This window comes from Mus pahari, chromosome 21 (genome assembly GCF_900095145.1).
Source record: "Mus pahari chromosome 21, PAHARI_EIJ_v1.1, whole genome shotgun sequence".
NCBI classification, from domain to species: domain Eukaryota; kingdom Metazoa; phylum Chordata; class Mammalia; order Rodentia; family Muridae; genus Mus; species Mus pahari.
Window position 1 is genome coordinate 10,266,752 of NC_034610.1, and position 17,174 is coordinate 10,283,925.

The 17,174-nt window shown below is 47.7% G+C and overlaps 1 protein-coding gene across 1 annotated transcript in view; it reads right to left on the minus strand.

The window, feature by feature from the left end:
* Thbs2 (thrombospondin 2) overlaps positions 1–14,196 on the minus strand; it is a 29,608-nt gene extending 15,412 nt beyond the window's left edge. The window contains exons 1-10 of the mRNA XM_029533186.1: positions 13,950–14,196; positions 11,374–11,522; positions 9,713–10,269; positions 7,852–7,936; positions 5,534–5,733; positions 3,846–3,986; positions 3,063–3,159; positions 1,444–1,614; positions 1,018–1,194; positions 53–234 (exon numbers count right to left, since the gene is read on the minus strand). Coding sequence (XP_029389046.1) covers positions 53–234; positions 1,018–1,194; positions 1,444–1,614; positions 3,063–3,159; positions 3,846–3,986; positions 5,534–5,733; positions 7,852–7,936; positions 9,713–10,269; positions 11,374–11,425 — 1,662 coding nt within the window. The 5' untranslated portion in view covers positions 11,426–11,522; positions 13,950–14,196. The remainder of the gene's footprint in view (positions 1–52; positions 235–1,017; positions 1,195–1,443; positions 1,615–3,062; positions 3,160–3,845; positions 3,987–5,533; positions 5,734–7,851; positions 7,937–9,712; positions 10,270–11,373; positions 11,523–13,949) is intronic.
* Between the last annotated feature and the right edge of the window lie 2,978 nt (positions 14,197–17,174).

The following is a 17,174-nucleotide window of genomic DNA, read 5'->3' on the forward strand; positions in this document are numbered from 1 at the left end:
ACACACACACACACACACACACACACACACACACACACACACACACACACACTAACTCACCAATAGGGCAGCTCCTCTTGTTGCACATTTGGTGTTCTGTCACATCCCCGACACAGTCCTTCCCTCCATACTGGGGCTCAGGGCTATTGCAAACACGTGTGCGCTCACGGATCCCTCCAGCACAGGTAACTGTGCAGGCCGACCAAGGGGACCAGGGGCTCCAGCGACCATCAACTATAGAGAGAAGCAGGGAAGGTGGCTGAGAGGGGGATGGAGGGATTCAGATATGATTGGCACTAGCAAGATCAGAAGGAAGATGAGGCCGATGTCCTGGCTATTCCAGGTAGTTGAAGAAACTGGGCTATAAGGGAAAATGGAGGACTGGTCTACTGTGATTTCCACAGCAGTGATGCAGGGAGTCAATACTGATTATAGAGTTGCTGATAGATTGTCTTGCCTCTAAAATAAAATTCTTACAATCTTTTACAGCCAGAAGCCTGAGTTTCCTTAACAAGCCAGGCATGCAGGATAGACCAGCCTCCAAATCGAAGACTTTGTGGGATTCTTACTGCATTGGGCAGGAGGCAGTGAAGATTTGGGTGGATTACCTGTTATGAAAGCCATCCCCCTGCCTCCAGAGTACTGTGAGAACCCAGCCTTCCTGGGGATATCCTGGTATACTAAGCCGTGAGTCCCCTAAGCTGCATCTTGGTGTGACTAAGACATGCAAAGCCCTGTCCTGAGCTTTGGGTCCAAGTTCACATTCTGGCTTATTTTTCTGTAGGTGTCAGTCTCTGTCCACTTGATTGATCTGTGCAAGGTACAGAGGCCTTCAGGCTAACTCAGGAAATCAGGGTGTGGAACCAGGGATAGGCACTGATGTCAGAGCCACAGAGCAGCCACATCCCCACTGCCGAAGCTGCACTGGCTTTTGATTTAGTAACCAGATTAGGCTGGAACAGGCCTTAGTGACCAGCAGCTGTCAGCTCTATGACATTGCCAGTGGCACCTACTCACTTGGGCATGGAGCACGCTGGCAGGGCTTGGTTTCCCGGCCGCTGCCCTTGCAGTTCTTGCCTCCCATTTGGGGCACTGGTGAGTTGCAGAGACGTATGCGGGTGACATTGCCAACTCCACAAGTCACGGAGCATGAAGACCAGGGTGACCAGTGGCTCCAGCCTCCATTCTGACGGACTGACACAGGAAACACAAAGAGGTCAACATCCCAGGCTGTAACCCTGCACTGGGCAAACCCCAAGATCTGCCTTCCCAGCCAATCCCCATTTCCACTGGAGAGGGCTATAGAGAGAGCACGGCATCACCCAGGAGAAAAATTCTCACCTGGCAAAAGCCTCCCCTGCAGCCACAGCCTCCAGACACCATCAAATCGCTGCTGTTGGCATAGCCACATGAGGAACCACCCACCCTACCCGGGACACTCACTTCTCGTATCACATTTGCCCAGGCTGCATGTTCTTGTCTGAATGGAAGGGCCCAGGCAGGTGTTGCTGGTGACATCACAAGACCGGCCTCTCTGCTGGGTCCCAGAGCCACAGGTGACAGAACACTCGGTCCACTCTGCCCACGGAGACCAGCCCTCATCACTGTCTGCAGCTAGCCAAGAAGGTAGAGAAACACATGAGGTTGGGTCCTCCCTCTCCACAAGCCCTAGGGAGATCAGGCACTATAGCCATATGGGGCCTGATTTGGGGACTTCTGAATAGGGAAGAGCTTGGCAGAAAGAAGGATCTATGGGAAGAGCCCATCACCTGGGCAAGCTTAATTATCTTCAAAAGGAAGAGAACACTGAGTAATGAGGAACAAGTAATTTAGATCTGTTTAGAGAAGCTGGCTCCAAAAGAGAAAAAAAGAATGCTGAATCTTATCTACAGGAGACGTTTTCAAGGTCACCAAGAGGCCATTTCTACACAGCTTCTATTGACTCATATAAGGTAACAACATGCCAACTACTGGTTGAAATTAGAAGGTGCATAGTTTATTTCCAAACACTTTAACAAAAATTCAATACAAAGGCAACTCTCTGGAATAAAATTTTTATAGACACATAGGGTATGGTGTACCAATGCTGGGGCCTGGGCTAAAGGTAAAGTAGTAAACCATAGTAGGTCTTTTAGTAGATGTCCCTTAGTAGGGGCCTTTCAGTAGGGTCCCTTTGAATAATGAAAGAAGGAAAGGAGAGCAGAGACTGAGGACAGACATCCTAGCTATCAGTCTATTGTACCCTTGCCCTTGCTCAATATAGGGGAAACAGACTCGGGCACCCAGCACTGTGGTAGTAACATTGCTGTGTGAAGCAGGTAGCTGGGATTCTGGGAACACACCAAAAGGGAAGACCAGGATAAAGACAGGCCAGAGGTGTCCCGAACACTCAGAGATGGTGACTGGGTGGGAAGGGCTTCCCACTCATGCTGGGGAGCCACCGTTGAGCACCACTGGAGGCCAGATCCGGAGCACTGACATAGGGATCCACAGACGAATGGGGGATTGAGAGTGGGGCAGCTTGGGCACTTCTAGAGCGCATCTGAGCCTCCAGGGCTTCTGATATCCAGCCTGCTCTGTCTCCACAGTGTCAGACCTCACAGAACTGGCTCCCCGTGGTCCCAGTATGGGTCACTTGGACCATGTCTCTGTTACTTGAATCCCTCATTGAGTAAGAGTCTCTGAATTTTGTGTTTATTTACTGTATCATGGGTTTGGACGCAACTGTTCACTCAGCCTAGGTCTAGCTACAGCTCCTGACTCAGCAGCTACTGACATGAGGGCCGCCTTCTTGGCCTGGGAGTTGGAACTTTGGTCCCTGCAGGATCACTGGGGCCCTCCTTGTCTGGGTTGAGTCAGAATAGGACAGCTGCAGACACTTAACTTCTAGAACTCTCAATGGCTTCCTGGCCACTGGCTAGTGGCTGAAGCGGGGCCTAGCCACCCTCTGCTCCCCTCCACTGCCTATCTCTAGGAATCTGGGCCTCACCCTCCTCTATTCAAGCCACAAAACAAATAAACAGATGCTAAGACTCACAATATGCTCACCACAGTGGACTTACAGTGGGAACAAGATGGACAGCACTCGCCTTCCACAAAAGATGGGTTGGCACAAGTTGCAGGCGAGCAGGTGATCTGATGGCAGACTGTTTTAAATTTCTGAAAGTATAGAACAATATATGGGAAACAGTCCTTTACCATAATGAGCATTGTCCCAGGAGCTGGATGTGGAAGGTCAGTAGGATGGCTACGTAGTTTTCTGACTCCAGATCCTATTTCAAATATAGGGTTTGACCAGGCCCAAGGGGACTCTGTGAGCACCCACACTCTATCCTCCCACTGTGAACAGAGAGATGACAGCACCAGCTTTTGAGTCCTCTGGGTGGGGAAGAAAAAGGATGGTAGAGTAATCTCAGATTGCCGGATAACTGAGGTCAACACAAGGACAGGGAACAATCAGGACAAACTAAACCCTCTGCATTTTCTCATCATCTCTGCTGAGCACCGAGGTCCTGTCAGAGATGAGTGGGATCAAATGCAAACCAGAGGAACCCTGAGGTAGCTCCATTCCCACTGATTCTCTCCACAGGACAATGCTGAACAAGCCGTTCCACCCTCTGGGTTGTGATGTCTTTATGCACAGCGCAAAGAGGTCCAAGTTACATGTGTGTGGACTTCCATGTTTGAGGCTCTCTTTCTGAGCCTCCTATGTACTCGAACATCATTTATACATATGTGCTGAGCAGACCATTGCCAGCCGTTAGGATCTGTGTATGTCAGTTTGAACATGCCTACCCTGTGGCAGAGCAGATCTGCCTCCAGGAGGACTCATCTCTGGAACTCACCTTGCAAGTACATGTGGTACAACTATCCACAACCCAGGTTTCATTTTCTGCAAAGATTCGGCCCTCCTGCACACAGGCCGACATGTTTCTTGTCTTCAGAGGACCCCCAATGAGCTCCAGAAGGAACTGGTTATCACTAGACTGGAAACAGAGGTGAGAGTTGGGAGAAGAATCAAAGGCCCCCCTTCACAGAGGAGGAGTGTAGGTCTAGCAGCACAAACATCAGATGTAGGTGTGACGCTACTGCATGCAGACACTGGGGCCCGGATAAGACAGATGGCACTGCAAACCCTCATAAACTTTGCAACAAAGACTGCACTGTGGTGCTCAGCTACACACACTGTCTCCATGGCTACCCTACCTCTCCTTTGCTCACATTATCAAACGCATAATCATCCATAACTGATGTCTCCTGGGCTGACCATGCCTCATAGATGAAAGAAAGACCACCATTGTGCACAGTGGGCAGATATCAAGGGAGAGGGGAGGAGCCCATTCATGATTGGCACAGAAGAACATAGCCACAATTCCGGCCATCTAGACATTACGCCAGGGAAAGGAGGCCAAACTTACAAATCAGATAAACCCGAATTGAAATGCTACTGAACATGTACGTATTTGCCTTGGCCAGCTCAGCGCTCTATAGGTTTCTCCCAAGTTTCCCCCAAGGTGAACTGGAATACTAAGCCTTAGGGATCAGATGAGTGTTGCAAACCTTCTACTACAAACACCCACAGAAACACACTACCCTGTGGCTTTGTGCAGCTTCAGGGGGTCACACATTTCCTTGACCTTGTGTTAAGGGACCCAGATTGGAATACATGGAAGCTGTAGAGAAGCTGCCAGGCCCTGTGCTCAACTCCTGCCTCTCCTGACCACTGTTGCCAGGTCATCAGGCAAGCCAGCCAGGACCATCACCACGTGTGAGCCTCGGTATTTTCTGGTGTGGTAAGGAATTAAGTGATGCCCCTGGTGGACCCACCCGTACTGAGAGGCAAACTGCAGTAGAAGAGGACTCTTCCCACATAAAGACAGCCTTACAGAACACCCTGCCCAGGCCTCGGGGGTGGGGCTTTCTCTCCCCGGCAATAGAAGGAGCCTTTCAGGTTGTGTTTGAGAGGCAGTCTCCCTGTCCCTGTACTATATATCTCACAATGCCAGGGGCATTACAGGGAAGTACAGTTGGAAGACAATACGACTCTCCCTCTTCAAAGCCACAGAACTCTCGTTCTGGAGCATTTGACTGTCTCCTGCTTCCACGCACCTCAGGACACACATTCATGTCTGTCAGTCTTGCAAAGCTGTATGGCAGAGACACTTGTAAAGCCTGTGGCCGCTCCTCTCAACACTCAGCTGCTCACACGAGATAGGTGTCTTTTACTCTCTGGGAGATGCGTTCCTCAGTCACGGGTTCATTAGAGAGCGCGTGTGTCCCCCGACTGTTTTTACTTGCAATACTTCTAACATCTCTCCATCTTCCCTCTCACTAACTTGTGGTAGGTCAGGATCCCTGAAGGGCCTGACCTGGGTGTCCCCTGATGTGGCTTGCTAATCAGGGTTTCTCCAAAGCAGTGAAACATTGGTCCCCAGAGGCCTGACTGTGTCTGGTGAAGCTGCCAGAGGGCTGGCTCCCGAAGCTTCCTTGACAGACTCATTTCCCACCTCTGCCCTCCACCAGGTCTACCCACCACTCTCTCCAGGTTCCGGCTCAGCTGGTTCACCATGACATGCAGTCCAGACAGCTCATTCATCATGTTGCTCAACTCCTCGCAGGAGTGCGTACACACTTCCTGTGCCTTCTCCACCCCCTGGACCACGAGATCTGTGGTGATGTGAGGAGGGCTCAGATGGAGTGTCTCTGTATGTTCACTGATGGTGTTGACTTCAGCTAAAGGAAAGAGAGAATTTCAGCGGAGCACAGTCCCTGGGGCGTCAGACTTGCAACTCTAAGCTGGCACCCACTGACATGGTCACCAGAGCACATCCCTGGAAGTGTCACCTCTGCAGCTATAAACCAGCACTCATAAAAATCTCTGCTGTCTTGGAGTGGCCACGTGCTCAATTGTATCCATCAACACAAGAACATTTGGTGGCCACTGCTTCCAGTTAAGACCCATGCTTAGCAAGAAGAACCTGTCCGACTTTGTATGATTTCCTAGTAGGGCAGAGGCCCAGACTAGGAACAGAGAAAGGCAGAGCAGAGCAATGGGAGACAAGTCATTTGTCATGCAAGGCCATACATCACATACCTCAATCAAACTGAGTTGAGACACTGCCTTTTCCTCATCCTCAATCCCAACAATATCTTTCTGTTCCTCCAACACACAGCCCATGAACTCACCCCTCCCCACCCCCAGCCTTCCTATGCCCCAGTTCAACCCCAGTGCCCTTGCATGGGCTTCCTTTCAGAATAAAAGCCTACTTAGGTATCTGCATGTCAGAGACACACCCCCAAGGCACACTGTCTTCTCTCCACACACTATGCTCTGCTGCCACTCATATGCAGACGCTCACAGTCCTGGCACAATCACAGGGCGTCTGCCTGGGCCATGCATGCACATGATCCTTGATTCCCAAGTAGCTCTTAGATAAGTCCAGAAACAGAGTTATCCCCAGTCAAGCTAGGGTGAAGAGCTCCAGGGAAGGACAGACTCCAGGGAAGGACGGACAGACAGAACGACAGGCATTCATTCCACAACTGAGAGTTCATTACTTGGGTTCAAAATTTTGTTGCAATCTACATGGCTTCTGGAAGCTGCTAATTTCCAGTGTGCTACTAACCATAAAAAGCCATGCCAGTATATGTAATTTTTTTTTATAACTAAGTAAAGGGACACTATTAAATAGTGGATTTAAGAGAGAGTTCTATTCATCATTTATCTTCGTTTATGTTTTTAAACCTTCAACCTATTTAAAATACTTCTTTTTCATATCTTAGAGTTAAGGAAAATAAACCAATGTGTGCCTTTGTTCACACTTGCCATGGACGGGCTTAGAATGATGATAGAAAAATGTTTGAGCCAGTGTGCACCTCCCAATATATACCTGGTTCTACAGCTGTGAAATTTGAATGGCTTAGCCTTGAAACAGAAATTCCCATTTTAACAAACATCAAAAAAGCCATGCTCTGAAACAAGACTCAGGAGTTCACTCTCTGAATGAATAGAATATCCAAGTCTGGTGTGACCAGTGGAAGAGAGGAGAAGTCTGTCAGGGCCAAGACTTTAGTAAAGAACTCACAGTGGGCCCTGACTTCCAGATGAGTGCACACAAATCCAGCTAGTCCAGTCTTTCTCTCCATCTTAAGAGAACAGATTGAGACTCCTGTGTAAGTGTGTTTTATTAAGAAGGGCTCCAACAACAACAACAAAACAACAACAACAAAACAAAACAAAACAAAACAAAACAAAACAAAACAAAACAAAACAAAAAAACCACACCGGGCCTGGTGGCGCAGGCCTTTAATCCCAGCACTCGGGAGGCAGAGGCAGGCGGATTTCTGAGTTTGGGGCCAGCCTGGTCTACCAAGTGAGTTCCAGGACAGTCAGGGCTATACAGAGAAACCCTGTCTCAAAAAACCAAAAGAAAAAAAAAAAAGAAAAAAAGAAGGGCTCAGAACTTCCAGATATGTTCAAGTGTTTGCTTGTGATAGTCCTTTGTGTGGCTGACTTGTAACTCTGAGCCAAAATATCCTGCTGAAGAAATTTATGTGTTAGAATATGTTCAGAAGCCATGAAAGATATGAATAGTCTTGATCGCAGGCTGGAATATCTCCTCAGAATGGCTCCTGGAAGCCGCTAATTTGGGATTGTTATTCTTAAAATCTATTCAGAATTGATCCTTGACAATTTATCATTTTTAAGGACTGGAAGTCTAAGCTGAGCAATGAACTCACCCATAGAGGATAAAAACACTTGACGCAAATATCCCCCAGGGCACAAACACACATGGCCCAGCAGCAACCCAGGAGAACAGTACAGAAACTCAGAGAGCAGAGCTTACCCACCTCCCTGGCTGTGTTGACAGCCTTTCTTGCTTAAGATATCTTCCACAGAATCTGCAAACACGAGATGGACATTCTGCAGCAAACCCTAGAGGGAGAGAGGAACAGGGCTGCAGATGGACCCTAAGCTTAATGGAAGCTGATGGTACTCTGCAAATGCAAAATACGAGATTCCAATAGCACTGAGTTGCCTCTGCTCTATCCAACAGGTCTGAAGGGATCAGTTACCCGAGTCCTATTATTTTGAAAATGTTGCTATAACACACACACACACACACACACACACACACACACACACACACACGGGGTTAGCATAAAAAATTTCTAACTAGGAGAACATTAACTTTGGAGAAGAATTGGGGAGGCTTAGGGATAGACAACTTCTGTCCTCTGTATATTCTCAGGTAGACATGCTAGGCTATTTCCTCAAGTAGAACTGAAATGTGTTGATGTTGTTGTTGGCGATTCAAGTCTCGGAAACATCTAGGTTCACCCAAAGTCACACCAGAAGGAAGCTAATGCCGAAATATGACCGGGCCAGTCAGAAAGCCACAATAGCCCCTGACGAAGCATGCATACTTAGGCCTGTTACTAAAATAACTAATCTCTGACATACATTTATTTCCAAGAATAAATGCCTGCCAGAGGGCAATGGTCAGATGTCCATCCCTTCATCTGCAGTGAGAGAGGAATGGATACACTCACTCATCGGAAGTTAAAACACCATAGGCAGAAAGTCCATTTACCTTACTTGAACTTAAGGACACACCTTTGGTTGTTCTCTGAGGTTATAGACTGACCAGCAGTCATAGCTTGCCTCTGCCCAGCACTGAGAGGAAGGACCAGAGTGCAATGTTGGTGGGCCATAAAAAAGTCAAAATACAGAGCCTCAGTATGACTCCACCATCAGCGAATGGTCTTCATGCCAGAGAAAGAATGAATAAACCCCAAGAAAGCCATTAAAATTAGGGATGTCTCTGTGGACCCACCATTGCTGGTTCTAAATTCCTAGCTTTAGAAGGATCCAAACTTTTTAAGCCTCAATGAAGGGTTGGTGGGGGCAACCCACTCACAAAGCAGCAGTTTTTCTCTAAGGAACTCAGTCTCTCTTTAGCGCCCCAATAACTTCATTCCCAGAGCAAGGGCTAGGATGGGGTTTCAGGTCTACTAAAGTAACTTGGGGTTTCCTGGAACATGTGGATTCTTTCCCTCAACACTTGGCTCAGGCTTCAAAGACCAACACATCTGTGACACAATTCTGCTTCACATAGCTTAAGAATGTATATTCTACGTATACTGAGTTGATGGCTTTGAATATGTGCATACACAAGGGAAGTGTGCACAGAAGTGTGGTGGTCTGCATGACCTCTTACGTGTCCCTTGTGTATGTGCAATTGTATATGTCAGTATTATACTTATAAGTGTGAGTGACTGTTGTGTGTACACATGTATAAATGTGTGTATTTGTGAGGGTATGTGAACATGGTACGCAAGCTTCTGCATGCTTGTGCACTGAGTGTAAATGTATTGTGTACGCTTATGCATATAAGCAAGTGCATTCATTATACAAGTGTGCACTTGTGGTAGATATATAGGTGTATGTGCATGTGTGTGTGTGTGGTGTGCATGCATGTGTGTGATATGTTCATACACTTGAGTGTGCACATGTGTGTGCTTATATATATATGAATGTATTTGCAGTATGTACAGGTATGCAAAGTGTGCACACATGTGTCACAGTATATGCTACATGCTTCTCCAAGGAAGGAATACGTCCTTTCCAACACAAAAGCTACACTGAGTTGCCCCATGCTGTGAGCTTCCTACAAAGTTCTATCCCATGGCTGCCACGCTCCGTACGCACCCTGAAGTGACTCTCTCGAGATGCACCTTTGGCCACGTACATCCTGCTCCTGTCTACTTCCAGCTGCTCATAGAACGGTTCTTCCAGGGTGACACTGTCAATAAGATCGCAGCCCACGTACAGGCTATAGGTGTCACTGGCCACCTGCACAGTCACATTCTTCCACTGGGAGTCAGCTAGGCCCACATCCTCCAGGAAGTTGGTATGCTGATTGCCTTCTATCCAGTAGTTGAGGTCCAAAGTGTCCCCCGGGCCATTGGACACAATCTCAAACTGCCTCTGGGAGGTGCCGGGGCCTTCCAACACCAGGAGTGTTCCCCGAGACTTGCGGTCCTGCTTTAGCTGAGCTGTCAGGAAGAAGCCCTCCTTTCTCCTCGCAAGTTTGACAATCCTGTTGAGGTCGTCTGTGTTCACTGGGGGGATGTAGTCAAACCGTACAAAACGGTAGGCGGGCACCCCAGGGTCAGGCCCTCGGAACTGCTTGGCACCGATGGTCTTCCGGTTAATGTTGCTGATGCTGAAAAGGTCAAATGAAGTGTCCTTGTCATGGTCACCAGCTGCCAAAGGGAACCACAGGGTCATAGTTATGACAGGCTGATGCTGAGACTGGAGAGCAATAGCTCACAAGGGCTTCCCTTGCGACCAGGCGCAGACTTTCTGTGCGTCTTTCTCTCCCACCCTAGCTGAACCTGAGCCGGCTACCCACCATGATGGAGGCTGGCTTTCTCCAGGACTACGGTGCAGCAGGTGTTCTGGGCCTTCCCAGAACCCAGAACATGGCTTCATCCATAAACAACAGCACTGTGCATCTGCTCACATCTCACTGGAGGTCCCTGAATTCCAGCCCCTGAGCCCTGCTGTTCTTTGTCCCAGATTTTGGGGAAGCACAACCTCCCCTCCATCTTGGGACTGGGGAAGAAGGAAGCTGAAAGGGGGGAACTTTGACTTTATTACCCATGGTATTTCAGCATCCACTAAATCCTAAGTTGCATTCTGGGCATGGTATTCTTTCTCAAACATCTTCTCATTTCTACAGAAAGACCGTTAATAAATAGTAAATACTGTGCAGTATAAACCAGTATCGGAGACAACAATGGGCCTCACCCTATCAGTAACTGAAGTCACCATTCAGCTGCCAAGGAGAAAACCATCAGATTTCATCAGAACTAACCAACAATTCAAAATAATACACTGACTAGAACGTTCAAACACAGCATAGCTTCTCATCAGAGCACCTGACAACTGAAAACACAGAATGAACTGCTGTGTACAGAGGCATAAATGTTGTCGTTTTTATAAAGGTATTGACAGTGGCACAGTTAAAATAATTAGACTCTGTGACTGTTGTTACTAAATATGGCAGTCCAAGTTTTATGAATTATTTTATAAATTATAATAATATACCAAGGACAAGCTGTGTGAAGCAAGTATCTCACTCCAGGTGCAGTGCATTGGTCTCTATTCCTAGTTTCCAAAAGACAATCTCTGTGTGCTCTACAGACTCAGAAATCTTTGGTTGTTTTTTTTTTTTTTATTATTATTATTTACAAGCACGTTTAAAAAGCTTCATATGCAAAATACGATTACAAGCGCTCGCTGGTCTCTTGCCTGCAGCTAAGCCACCACTGCACACAGAAACACGAAGAGATGTCCATACTCACCGTAAGCTCTTGGCCCTATGCCCAGAGCCAGCAGGGCCAGTGCCCAGAGCATCCTGTCTGCACCTGTGACACTTCGGAGAAAACCAGTCTCGGGGTTGAAGAGTGCACAGCTACAGCCTGAGCGTCACTGGGAAGTTTGTTCACGTGACCTTTGAAAAACAGTTTTCACACAAAAAAATCAGAAGCAAATATATCTGTGGGAAGCAAAACTCTAGACAATACACTTTCTTTCCAACTATATTCTTCCAACTGCTACTAGCGTTTATCCCACCACTTCTCCCAGGCCTGGAGGTGAGGGGGTCCTGAGGCCTTTTACTGTGCTATCACCATAACAACCCGGGCTTCCTGTGGCTGTGATTGTGCCGGCTCTTCGGAGGAACCAGTGGAGGATATACCAGAGCGCTGTTTCCCTGGGGACTCTGCTATAACTCAGTTGCAAGACTTAAGTCCAGGAGACCTGAACCCAGGCAAATGTCCTGGCTGGGGAGAAGACTCTGGAAAGCCTTCTATGTAAATGTTCAGGAAAGCCAGTCACGCATAACTTCATTACAGGCAATCAATACTAACTAAACTCGGTGCATTTTCCTAAGGACAACAGAAACTTTTCCTCAGCAAGGGTTTTAGCCTACTTTTTTATTCTTCTACAGGCCTGTTTTTCCATTCGCAGGGATTCTCAGTTGGCTCAGCAGACCCTGGATCAGAAGTCAGGAGGCCTGGCCTGAAGCCTGGCTCCTCTGCTCCCTCTGTTAACTCCTTAAGGGCTTGCTTCCCTGTGCTCAGCTCCCAGCTCCCCCTCAGACAGCCCGGGTTCTGTTCCATGTCATTCCCTGCTCTGTGAAAACTGAGCCATGCGCTATAGTCCCTCATCTCTGTAAAGATGGCTAAAATGGGACAGCTTCTCATTGAGAAGGACATCCAAACACTTCCCCTCTCCAGGACATGTTGCTAAGCTGGAAACAATGCCCTCCACAAAGGGACAGTTTCCTCCCTAGAGGGATACAATGGGGCAGGAACTTGGTCCTGCCCTTCGAGCAGTGCTCATGGACTGAGTACTAAGTACATTGGAGGAGGCAGCCAAACGTACCACATCACCTGAGCAATCACGCCAGCTTTTCCACCCAGGTGGAAAGAGGGCTATCTTTTCCCCCTCCGACTACGTTGCTTTGTCCATGGCTTAAAAAACCTGACTCTTAGAGTAACTGCTCTCTAGATGCTAGAGAAAGAGCCCATGCAAATAAATATCTCCGAGCACTTTGGGGCACAGCAAACACTCAGGATATGGAACTGTGAGGTCTTGAGGTGACATTTTTTTTTCCTGGGAATTTAAGTATAAAGTAGATCTTGTGGGGTACTTTAGTGAATCTTCAGAGCCCACATCTGAAGACTCCAGCTTGCCCTATCCCCCGAGTCCCTAGTGCAGGTGTTTGCCACAGGGCAGCTGCCCCTGAACTCCATCCCCAACTTTTTCTTTATTCTAGAGACAAATGCTGTCTCTGCGAAGACAAGTTCCATCTTAAATGACATTTTACAGTTCAGGCATGCAAGCACAAACAGAGTCCATTAAACTGTGTTTTGGTAAAAACCAAGCTCAATCGGGAGTGTCACAAGTGATCATCAGTCATTAACAGAATCCCATCGAATCTTGCTGCCTTCCCTACACGGAAAAGGGACCAAGAAGTGAATAGTATTTGGTCCTGGATCAAGCCTCCTGGGGCCAATGCAATTGCATCCAAGCTCCATGGGTACTACACACACACACACACACACACACACACACACACACACACAGACACACACATGAGCCTCGTCCCCACTGCAGGTTATGAGTAGACATTCAAAGGTTTTCTGCAACAGGCTATTATCACAACTTTTATCTTACACAAGTTCACCCCACAGGAGCAATCAAAGTGAAAGTGTGCTGGGTATCTCTAAACATCTTCAACTCCTACTGTTCTGCCCTGCTCCCCTCCCTCCTCCTTCCAGTACCAGACCACTTTCTTTTGACTGCCCCAGGCTACCAGCTATTTTGTATGCAAATTAGCCAAGCTGCAACCCAAACACAGTCCCCTCACGGTTCTCCCCGCCCTGTACATTATAATTACAATGACAGCAACACTTGTTCAGCTCTTACTAATGTTTAGAATCAGATCGCTATAATCCCGTTGATTATTTTCACATTTTCAAGAGATCCCTTGGCATTCCTTTCTCTGCTTTCTCTTTCATAGCAAACTTTGGCAGAGAAACTTTCTTATTTTTAAGTAGAAAATGTCAGTTCCCCCTCCCCAAACCCCAGCATCCTTGGAATGAAGCCAACAAGACCCTTGTTGCTTCACAGGGTCCCTGCTGTGAGAGACCAGGAAAGACACTCCCCACACCCCCAAGCCCCCACCACCCCAGGGACAAAGACAGCAGTGAATATTCCTGGCTGGTCAGTAAGTTTGCAGGGCAAAGACGGGTGAGGAAGCCACTGGGCTAGGTGTCAGAGGCCACAGCTGGACTTCCCCTTTAGCCTCCTGGAAACCTCGGCCTTTTCTGAAAGATCACAGCCAGTGGATGTCTTCGAAATAAAAAGGTACCTGGTGTGTTTTGCAAGCGAATGGTGACCGAAGTCAGTACTCTGGTCTGTCCTGAGGGGACTAGCTGCCTCCGGAGAAGAGAAGCCTGGCCGGGGAAGCTGCAGACATCGGACTTGCTCTCTCTGCCTCCAGGCAGTGACCGGCTCCTTTATACGCCCTTTCCCCAGGAGGCCTGTCAATCAGACACATGCGGAGGCACGTTTAATTCATTCTTTCGAAGGAGTGTCATAATTCGTCCTCTGGTCTCGCCATTTGCTCAGAGTACCTGGTTACCCAGTCCAAACCCAACCCCTCAGAGCTAAGGCCCCTCCCACATGTCCACCCAGGCTTTCCAGACAGGGGCCCGGGGAGGAGTCAGACAAGAGGGGCAGGCCAGGACTCACTTTTCCTGTCTTCTCTCAGGAAATAAAATGCTATAAATAAAACCAGCAAGATTGGCCGGGACTCCCCATTTTGCTGAGGAGAAGAAAAAAAAATGTCAATTCTATGCTTTAAATGTGTTTCGAATTACCCAGTGTGATACTGGCCTTTCTAAAGCAAGTGAGTAACAGTCGAAATGACAGGACAGACAGTAAGTTTACCACTCTGCTGGGAAGTCATTATAGTCAAAGAATTAATTTTAAAAAAAAAGGGGGAGGGGAATTTACCATAAAAGAGAGCCCACCCATTGACCTGCTTCTCAGGAGAACAGATTTTAATTTAAATTCACTTCATCTATTCAGTCAAGGCCTGCAATTCTCTGTGACCCTGGCTCCCTGAGAAAGCCTATCCCTCACCCAAGTCTTGTTGGGACAACTTTCCCAAGTGTGGGAATCCTGCAGTTAGAGGCAGTCCTCGTGGTTATCAAGATAGGGTGGGGGAGGCTTAGAAACTCAGTGAGAATAGGGGCAGGATGGGGACCTCATCGCACCCTGAAATTTATCCAACCATGGCAGAGGGACAGACCTAAGTTCATGGGGGTTAAAGCCAGTGAATGGGTGCATGGTAGCCGGGTGGGATGGGGTCATCACCCAAGGAAGGCCATCAACATGAAAGACGTGGTGCAGTGGTGATGCACCAGAGCCCACAGAAGATGGTAGACTTGTGGCACCTCCCACAACCTTCGCTTGGGCTTCATTCTTTAGAGATGACACTCAAAGCTTCCTGATCATTTACCCGGGTTGACACACGATGATAAATAAGTCAGGGCTTACTTAAAGAAAAGCCAAGATAAATTAAATAGAGAAAGTGCTTAGCTACTTTCTGTTCTAGGTGGGAGACTTAACTGAAGGATCCTGACATTGTGCTGGATCTTCTCAGCTTGGGACCGAAGTGGGCAGGGAAGACACCAGGATAAGGCACCCCCCGCTGATCTCCAATCCCTGGGTTTCTGTTGAGGTGAAGGAACCTTCTAACCTACATGGTGGAAGTGGAAAACTCACCCCCAGAGTTGTCCTCTGACTCACATGCAAGTGCACACACCCCCAAACACACACACATATCTCCATACACGGATCAGTCAAATATAATAGAATTTTAAAAGAAATATTATTTTCTAATTTACAAAGACAAGAGAGATTAGCCTCTAACAGTGTATCTTTGAAGGAAAATACATTGCTTTGAGTCATCAAATTAATGACAAAAACCTTCATTTTAACTAAAATAATTAGACTCAAATTTATATTTGGATTCAAAGCCTGAAGGGGGGTGTCATCGGGGTCCCTGAAGAGGTCTCAGTGCCTAGCCACCCCTCTGCTGCTTACAATGGGACCCTCTGTAGAGGGTAGAGCAGAGGGCATAGGGTATAGGAAGGGCATACTCTGCAGCCTGCAGGGCTCCCTGTTACTGATAAAGTGTAGAAAGAGGGCTCCCTGTTACTGATAAAGTGTAGAAAGACTTCACCTTTGAAATATGCCCCCCCCCACACACATCAAGAGGGTTTGATGGAAGAGGTGACATGAGCTGACAGAGCATGAATATCCCAGGAAGGAAGTCATGGAGCTGGTGACATTGGCCCTCATGTCCACTCTATAGCATAAAGGGGACACTCCCAGTCACCTTACTTAGTGCCCTTGGAAGGGGTATGATGTAGCAACAGAGCCAGTAGAAAGATAATAGAACAGCTGGGGTTATCCAAGTAACATGTGAGGAAGGCACAAGACACAGAGGGGGAGAGAGGAAGGTCTGAGGGAGAGTGTCCATGGGACTCTGTGGATGTTAATTTGCTGGACCAGGGTTTGCATATAGAAGAACACGAAGATGAGGTCATGTTGAAGGAAGTCCGTTCCCACCAACTGCTTCTGCTCTCATTAAAAGAGAAGAGTGTCCACCCACTGACAGGAGTGATAGTGATCAGAGGGACTTGGCCATCCCTGGCTGGGCCGCTGTGAGAGTGCAAGACTGTAAAGCAAGGTTGAATGCTACAGTGCAATCAGCTCTGTGCCGAGCCCTCATTAGGTCTATTCTGAGGACACACTACCGATGCTTTCTGTGAGTAACTGAAACTGTCACAAGTGGCCATTGACAGTCTGGCAGCTCTGGGCGAAGAACTCTCAGCCAAGCCAACCATTTTCTGGCAACCAGCCATACTGTCTATATAGCCGAGTTGGTGACTTTGTACACTTTACAGTAATTCTAAGGATCCTCCAGCATTCTCAGAAGGTCAGGACATGCTCCAGCGATGACCACGCTGGAAAGCCCACAGTAATAAACACTAGATAACTCTATAGTTATACTCACCCAGGCCAGAGGAAAGCATTTCCCCTGGTAACCCAACAGAAAGACTGGGGTCAGTATAATGCTGTGTTTCGCCTTCATAAAGAGTTGATCATGACTGATTAAAACACCCTTGTCACATTTCTTTCTGGTTACATAAACAGGTTTGCTTTTAAAGTGAACCGGAAGGCACACTTCTGGGCTACTCCTTGTACTGACGCACTGGGCTCAATGGAAGTCGCCTTCCAAGTGATCTTGTCCTTGTCTACTTTTGACTTTGTCAAAAACAGAGCAGCCTGTACGGGAAACACAAAGAAGAGGTCACAGAGAAGTAGCAACAGGGGCATCAGAACCAACGATGGGGCACGTAGCAGCAAGAAGGAAACTCAGAGAGTTCCAGAGAGTGTCCGAAGAGTGAATATAATAAACAAGATTGTAAGAGAACATGGAGCCTCATTCCTGAGAGTGTTCCGGAGAGCTGCCAAGGGTCCTGACATGCAAGGCTCAAAAAAAAAAACTGTGACACTTAAC